The sequence below is a fragment of the Centrocercus urophasianus genome, unplaced genomic scaffold, assembly GCF_019232065.1.
Source record: "Centrocercus urophasianus isolate 14NV4802_14NV808 unplaced genomic scaffold, USGS_Curo_1.0 seq_11, whole genome shotgun sequence".
Lineage (NCBI taxonomy): Eukaryota > Metazoa > Chordata > Aves > Galliformes > Phasianidae > Centrocercus > Centrocercus urophasianus.
This window is the reverse complement of record NW_024884253.1, coordinates 23,522,531-23,539,876: the sequence shown is the minus strand read 5'-3', so window position 1 is coordinate 23,539,876 and position 17,346 is coordinate 23,522,531. Positions and strand designations below refer to the sequence as shown.

At 38.0% G+C, this 17,346-nt stretch overlaps 1 protein-coding gene across 1 annotated transcript; it reads left to right on the top strand.

The window, feature by feature from the left end:
• Nucleotides 1–176: 176 nt before the first annotated feature.
• CALB1 (calbindin 1) lies at nucleotides 177–16,987 on the top strand. Its single transcript, XM_042808584.1, has 11 exons — nucleotides 177–320; nucleotides 575–651; nucleotides 5,252–5,326; nucleotides 10,333–10,416; nucleotides 10,498–10,554; nucleotides 13,100–13,177; nucleotides 15,532–15,587; nucleotides 15,670–15,709; nucleotides 15,802–15,855; nucleotides 15,978–16,049; nucleotides 16,467–16,987. Exons 1-11 carry the CDS (start codon nucleotides 239–241, stop codon nucleotides 16,578–16,580), a joined length of 789 nt encoding a protein of 262 aa, XP_042664518.1. The 5' UTR covers nucleotides 177–238; the 3' UTR covers nucleotides 16,581–16,987.
• Nucleotides 16,988–17,346: the final 359 nt, after the last annotated feature.

The following is a 17,346-nucleotide window of genomic DNA, read 5'->3' as shown; positions in this document are numbered from 1 at the left end:
GCTACCCCCGCCCAGGGCGGGAGGCAGCGCCGAGGCCCACGGAGAGGGAGGGGAGTGCTGGGGGGGGGGGAGTGGCCGTGCCGGGCCAGCCCCATAAATAGCCCTCGGCGGGGCGGCGGCGGGAGGAGCCCTCGGAGTCGTCGCCGCCGCAGCTGCCGCCGCCGCCGTCGCCGCTCCGGCAGCGGGCACAGTCAGCACCGCGGACAGCGCCCCCACTGAGCCCCTCCGCACCCCCACCATGACGGCGGAGACGCACCTGCAGGGCGTGGAGATCTCGGCCGCCCAGTTCTTCGAGATCTGGCACCACTACGACTCCGACGGTGACTCCTTTCCCCTTCCCGGGTTGGCGGGGGGCGGCCGGCGGGGGGTGTGCGAGGGGGAGGCTGGGGGTCCCACCACTCCCTGGCCGCCATCCCGCAGCTGGCACGACCGCACGGCTGGGGTTGAGGTCGGGCGAGGAGTGCGGGAGCAGCTCCGCAGGGAGAACGCGGGCTAGAGACATCCCTGGCAGCGCTGAAGAGCGGAGAGAGTTTGGAGGGAGCGGTGACCACAAGCGTAACTCTTTCTGTTGTAGGCAATGGGTACATGGATGGGAAGGAGCTACAAAACTTCATCCAGGAGCTGCAGCAGGCGCGGAAGAAGGCAGGCTTGGTAGGTTAACCTTTTGCCCCACTTTTTCCATCCCCTCTGGGAAAGAAGAGTTTTCTTGAGCAAACCCCAGTGCCTTTGTTCCTTCTGTTCCTTGTTGCTTTCACACAGTTCATCCAGTAGCCTCACGAGGCAGAGAAGTAGATGGGTTAGAAATAAGCAGGTTTTAAATGAAACATGCCCTCTGATTTGGAAGGGTGGTGTCAGGGGTGTCCATTCAGCTGCAGAGCAGGTCTTGTTCACATCTCACCAGTCTGTGAGCTGGTACTTCTCAAAGGGCTTAACAAGAAAATTCAGAAATGCATGGACATTATCCTTTTGTCATGGGTGGACTTTGTCCTGTTGCAACCTGATGGAGATATGCACTGATACTTAAAAAAATAAATAAATTTATTTTAAAAAGAGAGAGAAAATAGAAAAGAAAACCAAACTCTTCAAGTTAGTTGGGCTCTTTTAATATCATGCTTAATGGACAGTACGGGCTGAAATGCATTCCTGCCCCTTGGTGGTCAGTAAATAGATCTGCAGATGACTGCTAAACACTTTTTGCCCTTTGCCAATGTTGCACACCAGGAATATGAGTACCAAATCCTGGTAGTTCAGATTGCTGGCAGAGACATCAACGTTTTTGACGCTGTTGTCAAATGCCAGCTATTAATTTTTTAATTATAAATTTCCTCCAAACTATTCCCACTTGGGGGGAAAAAAAAAAAAAAAAAAAAAAGAGAGTGTGGAGAGAAGGAGAGAGGGAGAAAGAGAGAGGAACGGTTCCATGAAAAGATCTGAATTTAAATAGCAGTGAATCTTTTTAACAAATAAATTATGGGTCATCAGTTTCTAAAACAGGCTACTTAGCACCATGTTCAAATATATAACATTACCAAGTCTACTCAAGTCAATCTACACTAAAACATTTCCAAAGTAACAGAAAGGAAAAGAAAAAATAGCCAATTAGCATGTGTGCTTTGTGGAAATAAGTTATTACTTAACATTAAAAACAAAACAAAACAAAACAAACTCTGAACTGAGCAATAACCTTTCTATAACTTACTTTAATATTGCTGTAGATTTTAGAAGCAAATTTTAAAAAAAGAAAAAAAACCAACAATCATACTCTTAAATTTTGTGGAAAATCTTCTTGTGGTTAGCTTCTTAGTAATTCTATGAGTGCAGACTTCACACACTTGAAAATCTGTCTCCCAGCAATGCCTCATTTTTAAGTCTTAGTATCAGTCAATTCTTATAGCAATTGCTGTAGACACTCATTTTCATGAGTGTTAATAAGAACAAACTAAAATTTCAAAAAGCCTCAAAAACCCATACAGAAAATTGGTTTTCAGAGGGAATAGGTGGTTTTGTTCTTTCTTTTTTTGCACAGAAAAAAATAAGTACAACTTCTGTGCCTGTCAGACATTATAACAGAAAATATCTCTTTTCTGTAGAGAAGTGAAGGAAACTCCTGTTTGTTTGTTAGAAAGAAGATACTAAAGCCTGTTTATATTTAGTATCAATGACATTGTCAGTAGAAGTGCTGACGATATTTAGGAATTTGAAAAATGAATTAGAAGCTTGAAGGAAAAATGCTAGTTACTTCAAAATCAGAATCTTTTCTCTCTCAAAAGAAGTGTGCATCTCTTAAAAATAGAGCTTGCTCAAAGTAACACGGAAGAACTTTGCAGAACTGTTCTTATCTGCTACACTTCATCATTCATTCTATTTTTTGAGTAACCTTTCCTTGTATCTCACATTCTGTTTTGAAAACACTCAGGAGCTTAATTAAGCTTTCTTTTGCCATTTCTCTGAATCAAGCCTGGTTTTGGGGTGTTCTTTTGAGAAGAGCAATTCACGGTAGCAACATCAAATTTGGTACATGGTTTATTGACTCTGCCTTTGGTAGATGTTACCTTGACCTCTGAATTTTTTTTCTGGATTATGAATGTATGTCATTTCAGCTGTCAAATCTAAGCTGATTCTTGGATTTGAAGGTTCATTTGCCAAACAAGCATCTCATTAGTTCAAGTCTTGTCTCGTGGGATGCTAATTCAGTAGCTTTAAATTTCTTTTCTTTTGCTAGAAGGGACACATTGAGAAACTAGTGTAAGTTATATGTCATTTCCTCATCTGTCCTTCCCTTAACACGCCAAAGCTTCTTTGTCATCATTAACTTTTGCATTTCAAGTCATTTTCCTGCTCACTATTTTTGAAATATTCAATTATGCATTCTTCATAGCTGGATTTTACATCAGTCATGCCGTATGCATTAAAGAATCACATTGATTCTGTCATTGAATAGGATGGTTTAAGATTTCTAAGTATTATTCCCAGCTACAGAGAGCTGTTCTAATTATGTTCTAATTCTAATCTTTTTATTAATCCACACAATAAGCCTGTACTACTTTCACAGTTGCTTTTCCTAAGATGGAGCAATAGCATGCAGCTTGGTTGCTGTTAGCCCCATTGCTGGAACTGCCAGTGCTCCAAAGGATAGACGTGTACTGGGTTTAAGGGCCTGGGCTTTTCTCTGGTCACGCTATGTGTTTTCACTTCATGCATTGTGATAGATAGTGATTTGATCTGGCATACTTTCAGACATTATGAAAGAACTGACAGTTTTTTAAAGATAAAAACTGTATAAATGTATAGACAGAGCTTCCATTTGCTGTGCCCTACTTTTTATGCAATACGTTCTCTAAGTGTGCAAGTTACGAGAAGAACCTGTGGAGTGTAAATGAGTGACACAGAGGTCAGTAGAGTGGATCTTGGAAAGTTACTCACATTTGTTAACTCACTTGCTCTGCATATACAGATGAGGACAGTATTTCTCAATATTCCAATATTAATTCCAATATTTAATAGATGTTTATCAATGCAGTCATGTAAGCGCTTCTGTAGTGCCATCTATCCTTACATTTCAAAAATCATCCCAAAACAGAGCTGTTTTTTCTACAACTCCTCTTGGTTGAGTAAGTGACTCTTAAGCTTTAGGAGGGGAGATGAAGGTGCGAAGTTTCTTAATTTCAAGCGTTAAGCAACTACACTTGATTAAGTTTAAACAAGTTTTTTGACTGAACATGTATTTGAATAACATGACTTGTCAGCTACCTCAGAAGCAGCTGAAGTGAGCACCAAGAAAAAGAAAAAAGACTCTTTCTGGACTAGGATGAGCATCCTGTTTCATGTAGCCTCTAAGCAGCTATGTCTCCTGTAGTGGCTGACCACTGTTTGGCACTGTGGAGGTGATACTAGAAGAATTAGCAAAATATTTAACAAGGACTAATTAAAATCCAGGTGTCTAAATTCTCCATTCCAACTGCTAAACAAATCTATGCCCACTTTGGGATCATTAGATGAGAGGTGACATTGAACTGCACTGTATTAATAACTACTTCTCTAATTAAAGCTGTGGCAAATTACTAACCTGCCATGGATGACTTTGACATAAATAGGATACTAGGCCACGATTGTATCATCTATAAAGAACTGACATTTAAGTTAGCATTTGAAGTTGAAATTTGGGACAAACTTCAACAGACTTTGTACAGCTGATAGTTCCCATGTCTCCAGTGAGAAATTCACCTAGGTCCTGTATAACCAGAACTATTATAGCAACTAAAACTTTAATTTCTAATGACAGCTATATCTTCATCTATAAGCATAGAATTTTCCATTAGTTTAATATAGCTGTAGTCCTGATTCTTGCTGCATGGTTTTACTGTCTCAGTCTGATAAGAAATACAAGGAAAAATAGAAGTTTAATCAGTAATGAAAGTTGATGGCAGCTCATAGCAAGGCAAAGCAAGTCCAGTTGAAGTGTCAAATCAGGTGTATAAGTATTCATCCTGAGGCTGGCACCTTTGCTGTAACTTAGGCTGAAGATAGTATTTGAGTACAAATATATAGTAAGAGACATAATTTATACAAAAAACAATTATGCTGGCTTTGTTATGTCAGATTTAAGGTGCTGCTCAAAGCGTCTCTCTCCCAAGCCTTCTCTCTCTAAATTACAGCAGTGACATTTGGATTCTGTTTTCGTGATAACTATATACTTGACAGTGAGGAATATGATATTATGGTTAGTTCTTTTAGAGCTAAAATAGCATCCATTGTTCAGGTAAAATCAGCTCACAGATGAGGAAAGGCCATATTGGTATGCAGAGGTATTGTACTGAAATGTTTCTTATTTTGAAGGATTTTGCGCTGCCTTCAATTTAGTCATTTAATAGTGAAAACTGAGAAAACAGATTAAGAATGAACTTCACTGTCATCCTCTTCAAACAGAAGAGCTGTTATATGTATCTTCCAACACATCTGTCTTCTCAGTTTCTTTATTCTGTAAACTAAAATAGGAGTTCTAAAAATTTAGAAACCAATCACTCACGTTGACTATAATATCACCCCTTAGGAAATACAACTCATCACAGTGATGTTATCTGTCCTAAAAAAATTACTCATTTTCACTTCAACTTGAGAAATCCAGCTATAATTAAGTGTGAATATTTAATCAAATGTAGTAAATTTATTGACAACTGATGGAATATTTAAGTACTTTGCATACATTTCTCTGCATCTGAAAAATATTGATTCTTTCATTATAACTTTACAGGACTTAACACCTGAAATGAAAGCATTCGTGGACCAGTATGGCAAGGCTACTGATGGAAAAATAGGAATTGTTGAGGTAAGATAGTTATATAGTAAGATAGTAAATAGTTTGGATTTTTACTAAAACAGAAAATTTCTTTCTCTGAGAATCTTTAGTGTTTTTTTCACTAATGATTTTTTTCCTTACCCAAAAGCAAAATATTCCTTAGCCTTTGCCAGATATTTCACTACACTTCATTTAACTTTGCATACTTGATTCAGTATAAATAAGCATCAACACAATGCAGTTTTCCTGTAAAGCAGCTAGAAGCTCTATTTTAGAAATTTAAATTGTGAAAGGTAAATACGATTTATCTCTACATATGATTTTCAACTAACACTCCATCACCGCTCCTGTAGTAAGGTAACTTGCAAGTGAATGTAATTGGGCAGTCGCTATAGGTAGTCAATGCACATATATGGCAAAATAGGATGTTAATCATGGCAAACTTAAGCAGAATTTTAAGAGTAGTTGTAATCCAGCCTTTTCTTTAACCAAACCTGAGGCAGAATATTTCCATTCCTTTCTACCACTTTCTAAAGAGGACAAAGGTGCAGTCAGCCAACCTTTTCTACACTTGCAGACTCTCAACAATTGTATAATTTAGATGACTTTCTGGGAAGTAGGGAACCACTGTATTTTCTCATGCTTTCATTGTTCAGTGCTGCAAATCAGAAAGGAGAGGTCATTGGGTTACAGCTTGAGAAACCACTATTTCAAGCCTAAATCTACAACACATTTATGTCACACTGAGTGCAGTAAAGACTGCAGTTTTATTATTAAATATGATTATTATTTTTTTCTGATAGTGTGAAATATGATCTAAGATAGCTAATTAAGAAACAGCTGAAAGCAAGCCAGGTCTGCAAAATTTCTACAGTGACCAACTTTGGGTCAGTAGCTATTTTTAAAATAGAAAAGTGATTAGAGTCTGTAAAACTCAGTAGAATGTATCACTAGTGATATAATACATCATTTGAAGATATTTTTCCTCCTCAGTCATATGTTTGAATTGAAAATACTTATGTATATGAAAACCTAGCTATGACTAAATTATGGAAACACAGTTTCTTTCACTTGCGGCTGTAAGCAATTTTAAAATACGTCTTTTGACAATACTTAGCATTACAAATTATTTTTGTGCTAACAACTGCTTATTCATTTATTATTGAATAATCCCACTTAATTCAGTACTTTTGAATTGTGTAATAGCAAGCATTATGCAAGAAGAATAAGCAGACAGTGCCTGCAGTGACTGTTGTTCTTTACTTAGGGAAGATAAAGGAGAGTTTTGCCTTTCAAGTTCTATTTCTGATTGTACTATTGACTTAATGCGTAAAGGTGAGCAAATCCCACAGGGCCTAATACGGTAAGGTGCTTACCACCTCCAGTGAGCTGCCAAGCATACTCAGCATCCACTGAAGCCACTGAATAATGACAGCACTCAGTCCAGTGACTGAAGGGACTCTCCCTTAATATAGCAGTTTCCTAACCCAAGATCTATATTTTATTTCACTGACATCAGCACGAAGCTTGATTTGGAAAGTGCTGATGGGACTCAGCCTAAGTTTTACAAGCAGTATGATTTTAAAGTTGGTATTTGAACTTGATTCTCCTTCCTTATAAATAAGAATGCCCAGTAATTCCAGATTGCTCCCAATTTACATAATACAGTAAACACTTTTTTTTCTGAAATAAGGAAGTATGAATGTTGTTTAAAAAAATTTATATGTGAATGCATTTGGATTCCCAGCCATCAGACCGGATACCCCAGCAGCTGAAGGAAAATGTCTTTCACATAATGAGTTTTGTGGGCTGAGATAAAGAGGAGACCTGGGTGGCTTCATAGAGGGGCCTGTCCTCTTCAATATCTTTATTGATGACCTCGATGAGGGCATCGAGTGTACCCTCAGTAAATTCGCAGATGACACCAAATTGGCTGGAAGTGTGGATCTGCCTGGGGGTAGCGAGGCCCTACAGAGGGATCTGGACAGGCTGGAGAGCTGGGCTGAAGCCAATGGGATGAGTTTCAACAAGGCCAAATGCCGGGTCCTGCACTTCGGCCACAACAACCCCAGGGGACGCTACAGGCTTGGGGCGGTGTGGCTGGAGGACGGCGTAGAGGAAATGGACCTGGGGGTATTGATTGATGCTCGGCTGAATATGAGCCGACAGTGTGCCCAGGTGGCCAAGAAGGCCAATGGCATCCTGGCTTGCATCAGAAACAGTGTTGCAAGCAGGAGCAGAGAGGTGATTGTTCCCCTGTATTCAGCACTGGTGAGACGGCAACTCGAGTACTGTGTCCAGTTTTGGGCCCCTCACTGCAAGAAAGATATTGAGGCCCTGGAACGTGTTCAAAGGAGGGCAACAAAGCTGGTGACGGGTCTGGAACACAGGCCATATGAGGAGAGGCTGAAGGAGCTGGGAATGTTCAGCCTGGAGAAGAGGAGGCTCAGGGGAGACCTCATTGCTCTCTATAACTTCCTGAAGGGAGGTTGTAGTGAGCTGGGGGTCGGCCTCTTCTCTCGTGTCATTAGTGATAGGACCAGGGGGAATGGCTTCAAGCTACGGCAGGGGAGATTCAGGCTGGACATGAGGAAGTATTACTTTTCAGAAAGGGTGGTCAGGCACTGGAATGGACTGCCCAGGGAGGTGGTGGAGTCACCGACCCTAGGGGTGTTCAAGGAAAGACTGGATGTTGTGTTGAGGGACATGGTTTAGTAGGAGCTGTTGGGAATAGGTGAACGGTTGGACTGGGTGATCTTTTAGGTCTTTTCCAACCTTGGTGATTCTATGATTCTATGATAGAGGAAGGAGTGGATTTTCAGTTTGGTGCTCAGATTAAATGTCAGCTTTGTCTTTGGAAGCACATTACACTTAGTCCTCTAGATCTTAGCCAGCATTCACAAGCCAAATGCAGAGCCAGACCTCTATACTTGCTTATCATTTTGTAAGAGCCCTTTCTTTCACTTTTTGTGTTCATTCAGGCTAATGCTTGGACTAAAATGTAGATGTGGAACATGGATTTTTGAGACTCAGGACAGTAGTAATTCCACATTCACATCCTTTGACAATTGCTTCTGCCATAAAAATAACCACTGACTACTATAAACGATTTTTACTCCCATTCTCCATTATAGGATTTTGAGAAGAAAATTTGCTGAATTATACAAAAGGAATCTTAATTACCGACATTTATTTAAAGAATGATTTCTAGAAAATAGTTCTTATATTGTCTTAATAACTGAGAGTATTTTTTCCTGCTAGGTAGCGTACAAAGATCTACCTCAGTCTGCAGCTGAGGAGGGAGAGTTAAGTCGAGCCTGGGCTTTGATGTTGTCCTCGCTTACTCATGAAAGCAGTAGGGTGCACAGAAGCACTAAGTTGCTATTGCTATTTGTGCCTCATACACAGTTTGGTACTGCTAGTAAGCTGTTCATGATTCTTTGGAAAGGTCCCATTGTGATAAGCAATCACTTCCCCAGACTGTGTTTTTTTTATCAATTCTTCCATTCAGTGTTTGCTGTTGAGCAGCACAGCTTATATACTCCCAAAGTCAGAGCTTCCTCTCATGGGAGAAATAAGGAAAATTTTCCATAAACTGGTACTAAATTCCACACATTTAGCTGCTACACCTATATGAATGCATACTTATCCACACATTATTTGCTATTTATAATGGAGTAGATTTCAAAAGCTGCTGACAGAAACACATTGTTTAAGTTGATTAGATTTTCAATTCAGCCATTTAGCAAAAACACTCAAAACACTGATGCTTGGCAGTCTGTAATCAGTGGCTCTGTTCTGTAAGAAGAGTACTTTGACTTGTGTTTTCAGCTGTACAAGCACTTGATGAATATGACTGACTTCTTGAGCAGATAATTTTAGAGAAACTATGTTGTGCCTATACAGTGACAGGGAGAGCTGAAGTCACCTACAGCACCATGGGAACCCCCCAAAAAACCTGAGCAGTTGGGTGATAGCACTAAATAAGGCAATAGCAAAACAAGAAATCTGAGCATGTGAAATGAATGAAGCAAAAATGTGAATACAAATTTTAAGATGGAGATACAGGAAGTCTGCAGATGTCATTTTTCATAAATAATGCAGCTAAGATATCTTTCTTTCCCTGTTTTCTCTTCCTAGTAAGCACAGCTGGTCTATTCTTCAAGTTAAAAGTTTTCTCTAATCAAAAAATATTTCATACATTTTAAGAACAGAAAAAGAAATATTGGGCTTTTGTTAAAAACAAATCATGATTTTACTTTAAATTATATAGCATACTCTCCATCTTCTACATTTGTCACTTGTCAAAATTGAGTTATAGTAAATGAACATTTTCAAAAAATCAGTACAATAATGTCTGATTTTAAAAAAGCTTTTTGTAACACAGACATTGGAAAAAAACACCACCCCTGATTCTGTAGGGCTAAAAGTAGTTTTGATTTCCTTCTGATAGTTATAGCTCTTCTTGAAAATGTTTCTGTATCTGACAAATGACAGCTATTTGCCATTTCCTTGCCCTACCAACCTTTATATACTCTTTCTTTTTTTTTTTTTTCTGGTTTATTTTTCTGCTTTCCTTACACACTTGTTCTTGCCTCTTCTTCCTCATATTCGGTATCTGTTAGTGATTTTTCTTCCTCATTTTCTTAATTTTCATGGTCTTTCAAACTCATCCATTAAATATCTTTGTTTCATGCTTTCCCTTTCTCACTGATTGTGAGGTTTTTACCACAGATCCTGACTTTGAACAGGTCAATTTTTTCCTTTTTCCTTCAGTAAACTGCTGTTTCATTGCCTTACCTCAGTCCTCACTTCTGTTTGACTTGGGTGAATATGGAAAAGCTGCAAGCCAGAAGCCTTTCAGAGGCATCATCCTGATGTTTGGGCTTATGGGATGAAGGTTCTTATGAGGGTATACTAAGACAGTAGGACCATGCAGAATTTCACACGCTTTTAAAAGTGCCATACTCATTCAAAAGCTCATCTGACCTAATGGAAAATCAGAACTTAATTTAATTTTTTAAAATCTGTCACAGCTTGCTCAGGTGTTGCCGACGGAGGAGAATTTCCTGTTGTTCTTTAGGTGCCAGCAGCTAAAGTCGAGTGAAGATTTCATGCAGGTACACTGTGAAATTTTTCCTTCTGTAAAGTCATCCGAGACCTGATTGCCATAAATTCATTATCAAATCATCTGATTGCAGACATGGAGAAAATATGACAGTGACCACAGTGGCTTCATTGATTCTGAGGAACTTAAGGTAAGCCGATACTAATGAGTGTGCACAAAATGAGATTTGAGATTGGATTATGGACACTGGATCTGTTTGTTCGTACTCATTGGTGCATATTTTTGCATTTCAGACACAACTGAAAGCAATATGATTAGATGGTGTTTTTATCACCAGTAAATCATTTAAAGTGCATCTCTAATCTGATAAATGTTTCTAAAAATGTGGTTTAACTCAGATGAATATTTGTCTCAAGTGACTTGAGATGGCTGATGCTCTCACTGAGAAGTAGGAAAGATTATTTCTGCCCTGGGAAACCAGACAGTCCTGTGTAAGACACACTGTTCTTCTCAGAGGCTGTTTAGGGTAGAGGCTGATTTTGTGATGTTGTTTGTTTTGTGTGTGTTTTTGTTTTCCTATGGGCATAATTACTATTAATCATTATTCTACTGGGCTGCTTGTGCTCTCTCAAGTATCATCAACTTGTTCAATTTCCACTGCACTACTGTTAACACAGCTGGAATTGTCTTGCCCATGCTCAGCTAACTTGGTGGGAGGTATCTATCAGTTTTAAAATGCATAAAAAGGGCAGAATCATTCCACTAATCATCTCAGTCTTAGAGAATTAACAAAACTTGAAACTAGAATGATTTACTCTTGTCATAAAACTAACATAAATTTGTAGGTGCTGAATCATTGTTGCAGGATCACAGAATGGCTGAAGCTGGCAGGGCTCTCTGGGTCCATCTGGCCCACCCGTGCTCCAGCAGAGACACCCAGAGCAGGGGGCCCAGGCCCATGGCCAGGTGGCTTCTGAAGGTCTCCAGGGAGGATTACCCACAGCCTCTGGGCAACCTGTGCCAGTGCTCCAGCAATGCACAGCACAGAAGTTCTACCTGCTGCCCAGAGGGACCTCCTGTGCTCCAATTTGTGCCCATTGCCTCTTGTCCTCTTTGCACCCTTCCTTCACATATTTATAGACACTGATGAAATTCCCCTGTGTCTCCTCTTCTTCAGGCTGAATAATTTGAGCTCTCTCAGCCTTTCCCCATAGGAGAGCTGCCATATACAGCAGACTGAGTAGAAAGGAGCTTTTTTTCCACCGTTCGGTTGCTGTAGATTATATTCAGAGAAGTCAAAACCATTCGTAGTAAGAGACTTAGCAGTGTCTATCCATCTAGTTTGGTCTATTTTTTTCAATTTATTCCTTTTCCCTTCTTTGAATTTTGTACGTGTATGGCACTTACCAAGGAATCCTCCTCAATGTAGCCCGCAGACAGACAAGCCCATTCTTCTGCTGCCTGCTCACAGCACATTTATGTATCAGAAGTTGTCACAAGCAGGAGGAGGCCAAACATGCAGCTCTTGATTACTCTCCAGTTGTTAGACAGTTCTTTACAGACTGTTGCCAGCTGCTATAATTTAAAATAGACTTTAAAAAGGCAGGGCTAACTTAGGAATAGTTGAAGAACTAAGAAATTTTAACTGGACCCCTGATGGTCCTATCTCTCAAGTGCTATGAGATCTCAGAGAAACAAGTCTCTGAAAATAAGACATAAATGTGAAATTTTAATTTTAGGAATAATTTATATTTTTTGCCATGCCCAAACATTTTAAATATTTGCTGTGTAAGGAATGCACCTACTTAATTACTTTCAACGAGCAATTTAGGTTGGAAATGAGCAAAACTTTCCATCAACAATTCTAGCAGTGGAATATGTTGTCTCAGGAGGAGTCAGACTCTCCATCACTGCATATTTGGAAATGTTTTGGTAACAGCTCAGATCAGACAGTGACAAAGGAAAGTTTAAGTGTAAATTATCTTGTCACAAGACATTCTGATGGACAGGTTAGCCCTATTTTCCACGAGAGCACATAAGATTAAACATACTTCTGTAGTAATGTCCATTTACAAAGAGTACAGCTGAAATTTTTTTAACAGTCTTGTAACAGAAATTTCAACCTCTGCATGGGTAGAATCGGTAGTATTTTTGTTAAGTAAAAATGGCTGTCATTCAAAATATCTGATTAGAAAGCCACAGGATGCTGCATCCAATTCTCATAAAAAAAAAAAAAATAATAAATCTAGCAAAATTGGCCACACGGATTTAAAGTATGAGGCGAGAGGGAGTGACTAAGGTTAACATGTTCACTTCTAGCATCAGTTACTGCCATAGGCAAGGAGGAAAATGATTAATCATTGATCTTTTCTGTAAAATTTTTCCTGTGTTGGCATCCAAGTTTTCCAAGGAGTCTCAAGGTTAATTGGTTTAATTTACTGATAGAACTGATTATGAAGAGGTATGTCAAGCCATTTCTTCCAAATTCACATTACAACAAATGTCATACAATGTACAGCGCTTTATGAAACTGTGTAGTATAGTTGAAATGATCATAAAGAAACTGTTACAGACATAACTGTTAATTGCTATGCCTTTTCTTACTTATTTTGAACTGCAACAATAAAAATTAAATTGGAAGTAGTATTTCCCATTACTTTAATTTGAAGTTAGCAAGTCAAGCATTTTATACCATAGATAAAAATTCACCTGTTACACTCTCTTTATTTCAACAGAGTTTCTTGAAAGATTTATTACAGAAAGCAAATAAGCAGATTGAAGACTCAAAGCTAACAGAATATACAGAAATAATGGTAAGAATCTATAACGGCATATTTTGTCAAGACTGTGTTTAGCTTCAGCTGCTAGAAGGTTCCAAATTACTTGGGCCCCACTAAGTCATAATCAGGCCAAATGAGGCTGCTGTGTCATTGCAGCGCTGAGATGACATCAAGCACTGCAAGTACCCCAGTAGCTGTGTAGTTTTCAGAGCTGCTACAAAAAATGATCAGGAATTTTGAACCTTCCTGGTGCTTATTAAACAGTAGATCCTGTCAAAGTGTGGTGCAAAGAATGTTCCCCTGTTTTACTTCCCCATTCCGTTAGGGGTAAAATCAAAGTTAGGGATAAAATCAAAGACTTCAGAGTTCAAAGGAGAAAAACTGTGCTTGTCATAATTACATTATCATACTTTGATCACTCTGTATATTTTCCCTGTTTGCAGTGTTTGTCTCTTGTCCTAAAAGCCATCAATGCATGAATTCTTAATAGATTTACAAGAACCACACTCTTCTCACTTCCTATGTGTAATTATAAAAGAATAATATTCCTATTATGCACTATAACCAAACTGTCATTTCTCTGGCCTTAAATCAACTATTTCCTCCGAGCATTTCTTCTATCCACCACTACTGTGCTACATGGTATAGACCACTACTGGCATCTGAATGGAAATTTCAAGATGAAAAAGACTCAGAACTCTTGTTTTCATGAAATTTCTAACACTGTACTTTGGTTTTCCTACTTTGGTTTCATCCCAAAATATTTTTAGCCATCAAAAACATGCTAGGTTTTTGATGCAAGCACTCAAAGTGGCCTGAAGTCAGAACGGTTGATCAAAACTTGTTTCTTTCCTGACAGGAGTCTGCTGGTTTGTTGTACAAGCCATTTACCTAAATTTACATTTAGCAATTGTCACTGTTTATTCCCCAGTGAAGATAAAACACATATCCTATTCATTTAGTTTTGGACCTTCGTATTAAAGTGCCTCGGCAGAGAGACACATTGACAAAGAATTAAGAGCAATAAGGAAGAACTTTTAAAGCCAACACTTCCATAATCTCCTCAGAAACTCAGAACTAAGACTGATGGAAAACACACAGCATCTAGAACCTGCAGGCAGGCACAGTTATTAACATCCTGTTAAAACAATTGACTTTACAGCTCCCACTGCTTACCTCCTCTAAATATAACTCCTTCATGTGAAATGCACACAAAGCAGATGCTTTTACACAAGGAAGGGAGGTGTTAGAAGGAGCTAGGGTGTTATGCAGAAATGTTTATAGAATTGGTCTCTTTTCTGTTCTCCATTGCCATTCGCTGTATCTTAGAAAAATGAAAATGAGTTTTCTTTCATGGCATTTGAAAGGATGTTCACTTACCTTGATACACAGCTCAACTTTTCCTCTTAGCTAAAAATTACATCTGGAATTACTGTGATTGAAAGTGATGGGATGAGTGTGGGTGGTGGTATTTGTTTTCAGTACAATGCCTAAAAATGCTTTGTACAGTTTGCTGCTTTTGTGTCTCTTATATAGCAAAGGCAAAATACTATCTGAAAGTAGAAAAACTGAACTATACAGACAGAAAAAATGGGAGAGGAAGTTCCATGCAGGGATAATATCTCCAGCTACTTCTAATAACAAATATATGCAGCAGGAGCTCATCTTTTCAAGGGCTAAATGGAAAGCACTCTAAAGCAATATCATGATTAAGAGTGATTAGAAGTAGTATTTGCCTATTTTGTCAAATTTTATATATTTCTATTCCTACAATTTGATTAGAATTATTTGCAGACACTTTATTTCCCATTTTTATACTACCAATAAAATGTCTACTGCACCTCTTCAGTCTTTTATTGAAATATATCACAGGAAAAGAATGCAATCTTTACATATTTAAGCCCAGCAGCCAATTGAATGAAATGTCTATAATTTCCTAAGAAATTGAATGTCTGGAATTCTGTTGAACTTTACCTGACTATTGTTCCAGCTCTATGAAGGGAGAATAATGATGCTATTATTATATGACATGAAGTAAAAAGTAAAATGTTATCATGTCAACATTTCTATTTATAAATAATTTACGCACATTTCTTATATGGGACATTCATCACTCTAGGCAGGTTAAGACCTACCTCGGAGTAGGTTAATCAAAATTGTTCATCTGGTTTCTTATCAGGCTTTTGCAGTACAATTAATGACTATAAATTATTTCTTCCGCACATTAAAGACATGTATTACATGGTAAATGAGACAGTTAAAACCTGGGGCCATCACTTCAGTGTTAAACAAAGGCTAAATTTCATTAAGTTTGTTTTCCAAAGAAGTGTTTTCTTTACTATGTTAATTAATTGCAATTAGTAATGTAAAAACATGTACTCTTTCAGCTCAGGATGTTTGATGCAAACAATGATGGAAAGTTGGAGCTTACTGAACTAGCCAGGTATGCCTCCTGTCTCCTTTCAGAACAAATATTATATACTAATTACAGTAAATATGTTGACCTTTGTTTTTTATGTCCAAAGGCTACTCCCAGTACAGGAAAATTTTCTTATTAAATTTCAGGTAAGAATTCATTGTCTTATGGTTAAACTGTTAATATTACACATATTCAGTGTCATAAATGGATTTTTTTTCTTTTTCTTTTTGGTGTATAGGGTGTCAAAATGTGTGCAAAAGAGTTCAATAAAGCCTTTGAGATGTATGATCAAGTAAGTCTTTAGAAAGCCTTTTTATTAATTGATTAGTTTAATGGCACTTGTTTTCAGAATTTGGGGAAAACCTCTGAAAAGAAGAATAAATGCTTGATGTTCTCTTTAATGCTATTTTTCAGGATGGCAATGGATATATAGATGAAAATGAACTTGATGCACTACTGAAGGATCTCTGTGAAAAGAACAAAAAGGTAATCCCAGAGGGCTTTTTTCCCCTTAGAGATTAGATTTAATTTGGATTTTAAGGACACTTTAATCCACCCAATTAAGATAAATATAGAACTTCTAAGTCATAATTCCTGAAGTCAAGGCAAAACTAAAAGTCTTGGCAGAAGTCATAGCAGTGTAAAGCCTTAACTAAGGGAATTGTGATTACACAGCAACACTGTCAAAAGCTTGCTTATTAGGCATCAGCTAGCAGCAGTCTAACATATGCCTATAACATGGATCATGTAAATATACAACAACATTTTCAATGTGTTACTGTTAGAAAGGCTGAGAACATCATTTTTTTTTTTTCCCCCCTCCTTATTTTCTGCTATTGGCAGCAAACTTGTTCATGCTGGTAGCTAAACAGGATTATAAAGCATTATCTGTTCTTTAAATAGGAATTAGACATTAACAACCTTGCGACATACAAGAAAAGCATCATGGCCTTGTCTGATGGAGGAAAGCTTTACCGAGCAGAACTGGCTCTCATTCTTTGTGCTGAGGAAAATTAAAACTCTTCTCTCATGTCCACTTAACTAGTGATGTATTCTATCTACACAATAACTGTGCACTATAAGGGAGTAGGCTGTATTTTTAAACTGCATATAGAAAATTAACCAGGATGTGTGGCACATTCCTTTAAGTTTGTTTCTATAGTGTTTGTAATGTACAGTTTTTGTAACAATAAGATTGATAAAGAGAATGTCTATGTTTGGGCCAGTCTGTATATTCAAAAGAAACTAAAAAACATTTTGGTTTTTGATTTTTTTTTTTTTTTTTTTTTTGCTTTCATGAACATGCCTGAAAAAAAATTACACCTGCTGATGTTGTTGTGGTTACCATATCCTTTGACACTTGCAACATTTTTCCTTGTTGATCTACATAACAAAAGGTCTAGAAATTTCTCTTCCACTTACAACTACACATTTGGGTTTTTTGTTTGGAATGTTGTTTTTTTGTTTTTGTTTTTTTTTGGCTTTTTGTTTTTTTGTTTTGTTTTGTTTTGTTTTTTAATGTAAGATACAAATTCAGAAGAAATATGATTTAGACTGGAAAAGGAAAAAGAAGTAGGCATGTCTACACTCCAAGAAATATTTCCAGTTGTCAAACCACCACTTACAGGTCTGTGCTCTCTGCAGTTGAAAAACTACTCTTCTCATTATGAACTCCAAGTATATAGAGGAAGCATTTATCTGTGATAGATCTCCACACAGTAGTTGTCAAAAATATGCTGTTCTCAATCTTGCTGTTTAACTTTACTGAATTTAAACATAGGCA

Coding starts and splice junctions, on each gene's coding strand:
- CALB1 (XM_042808584.1), top strand. CDS start 239: ATGACGGCGGAGACGCACCTGCAGGGCGTGGAGATCTCGGCCGCCCAG. Junction 321..574: donor GCACCACTACGACTCCGACG/GTGACTCCTTTC, acceptor TTTCTGTTGTAG/GCAATGGGTACATGGATGGG. Junction 15,856..15,977: donor CCTTTGAGATGTATGATCAA/GTAAGTCTTTAG, acceptor GCTATTTTTCAG/GATGGCAATGGATATATAGA.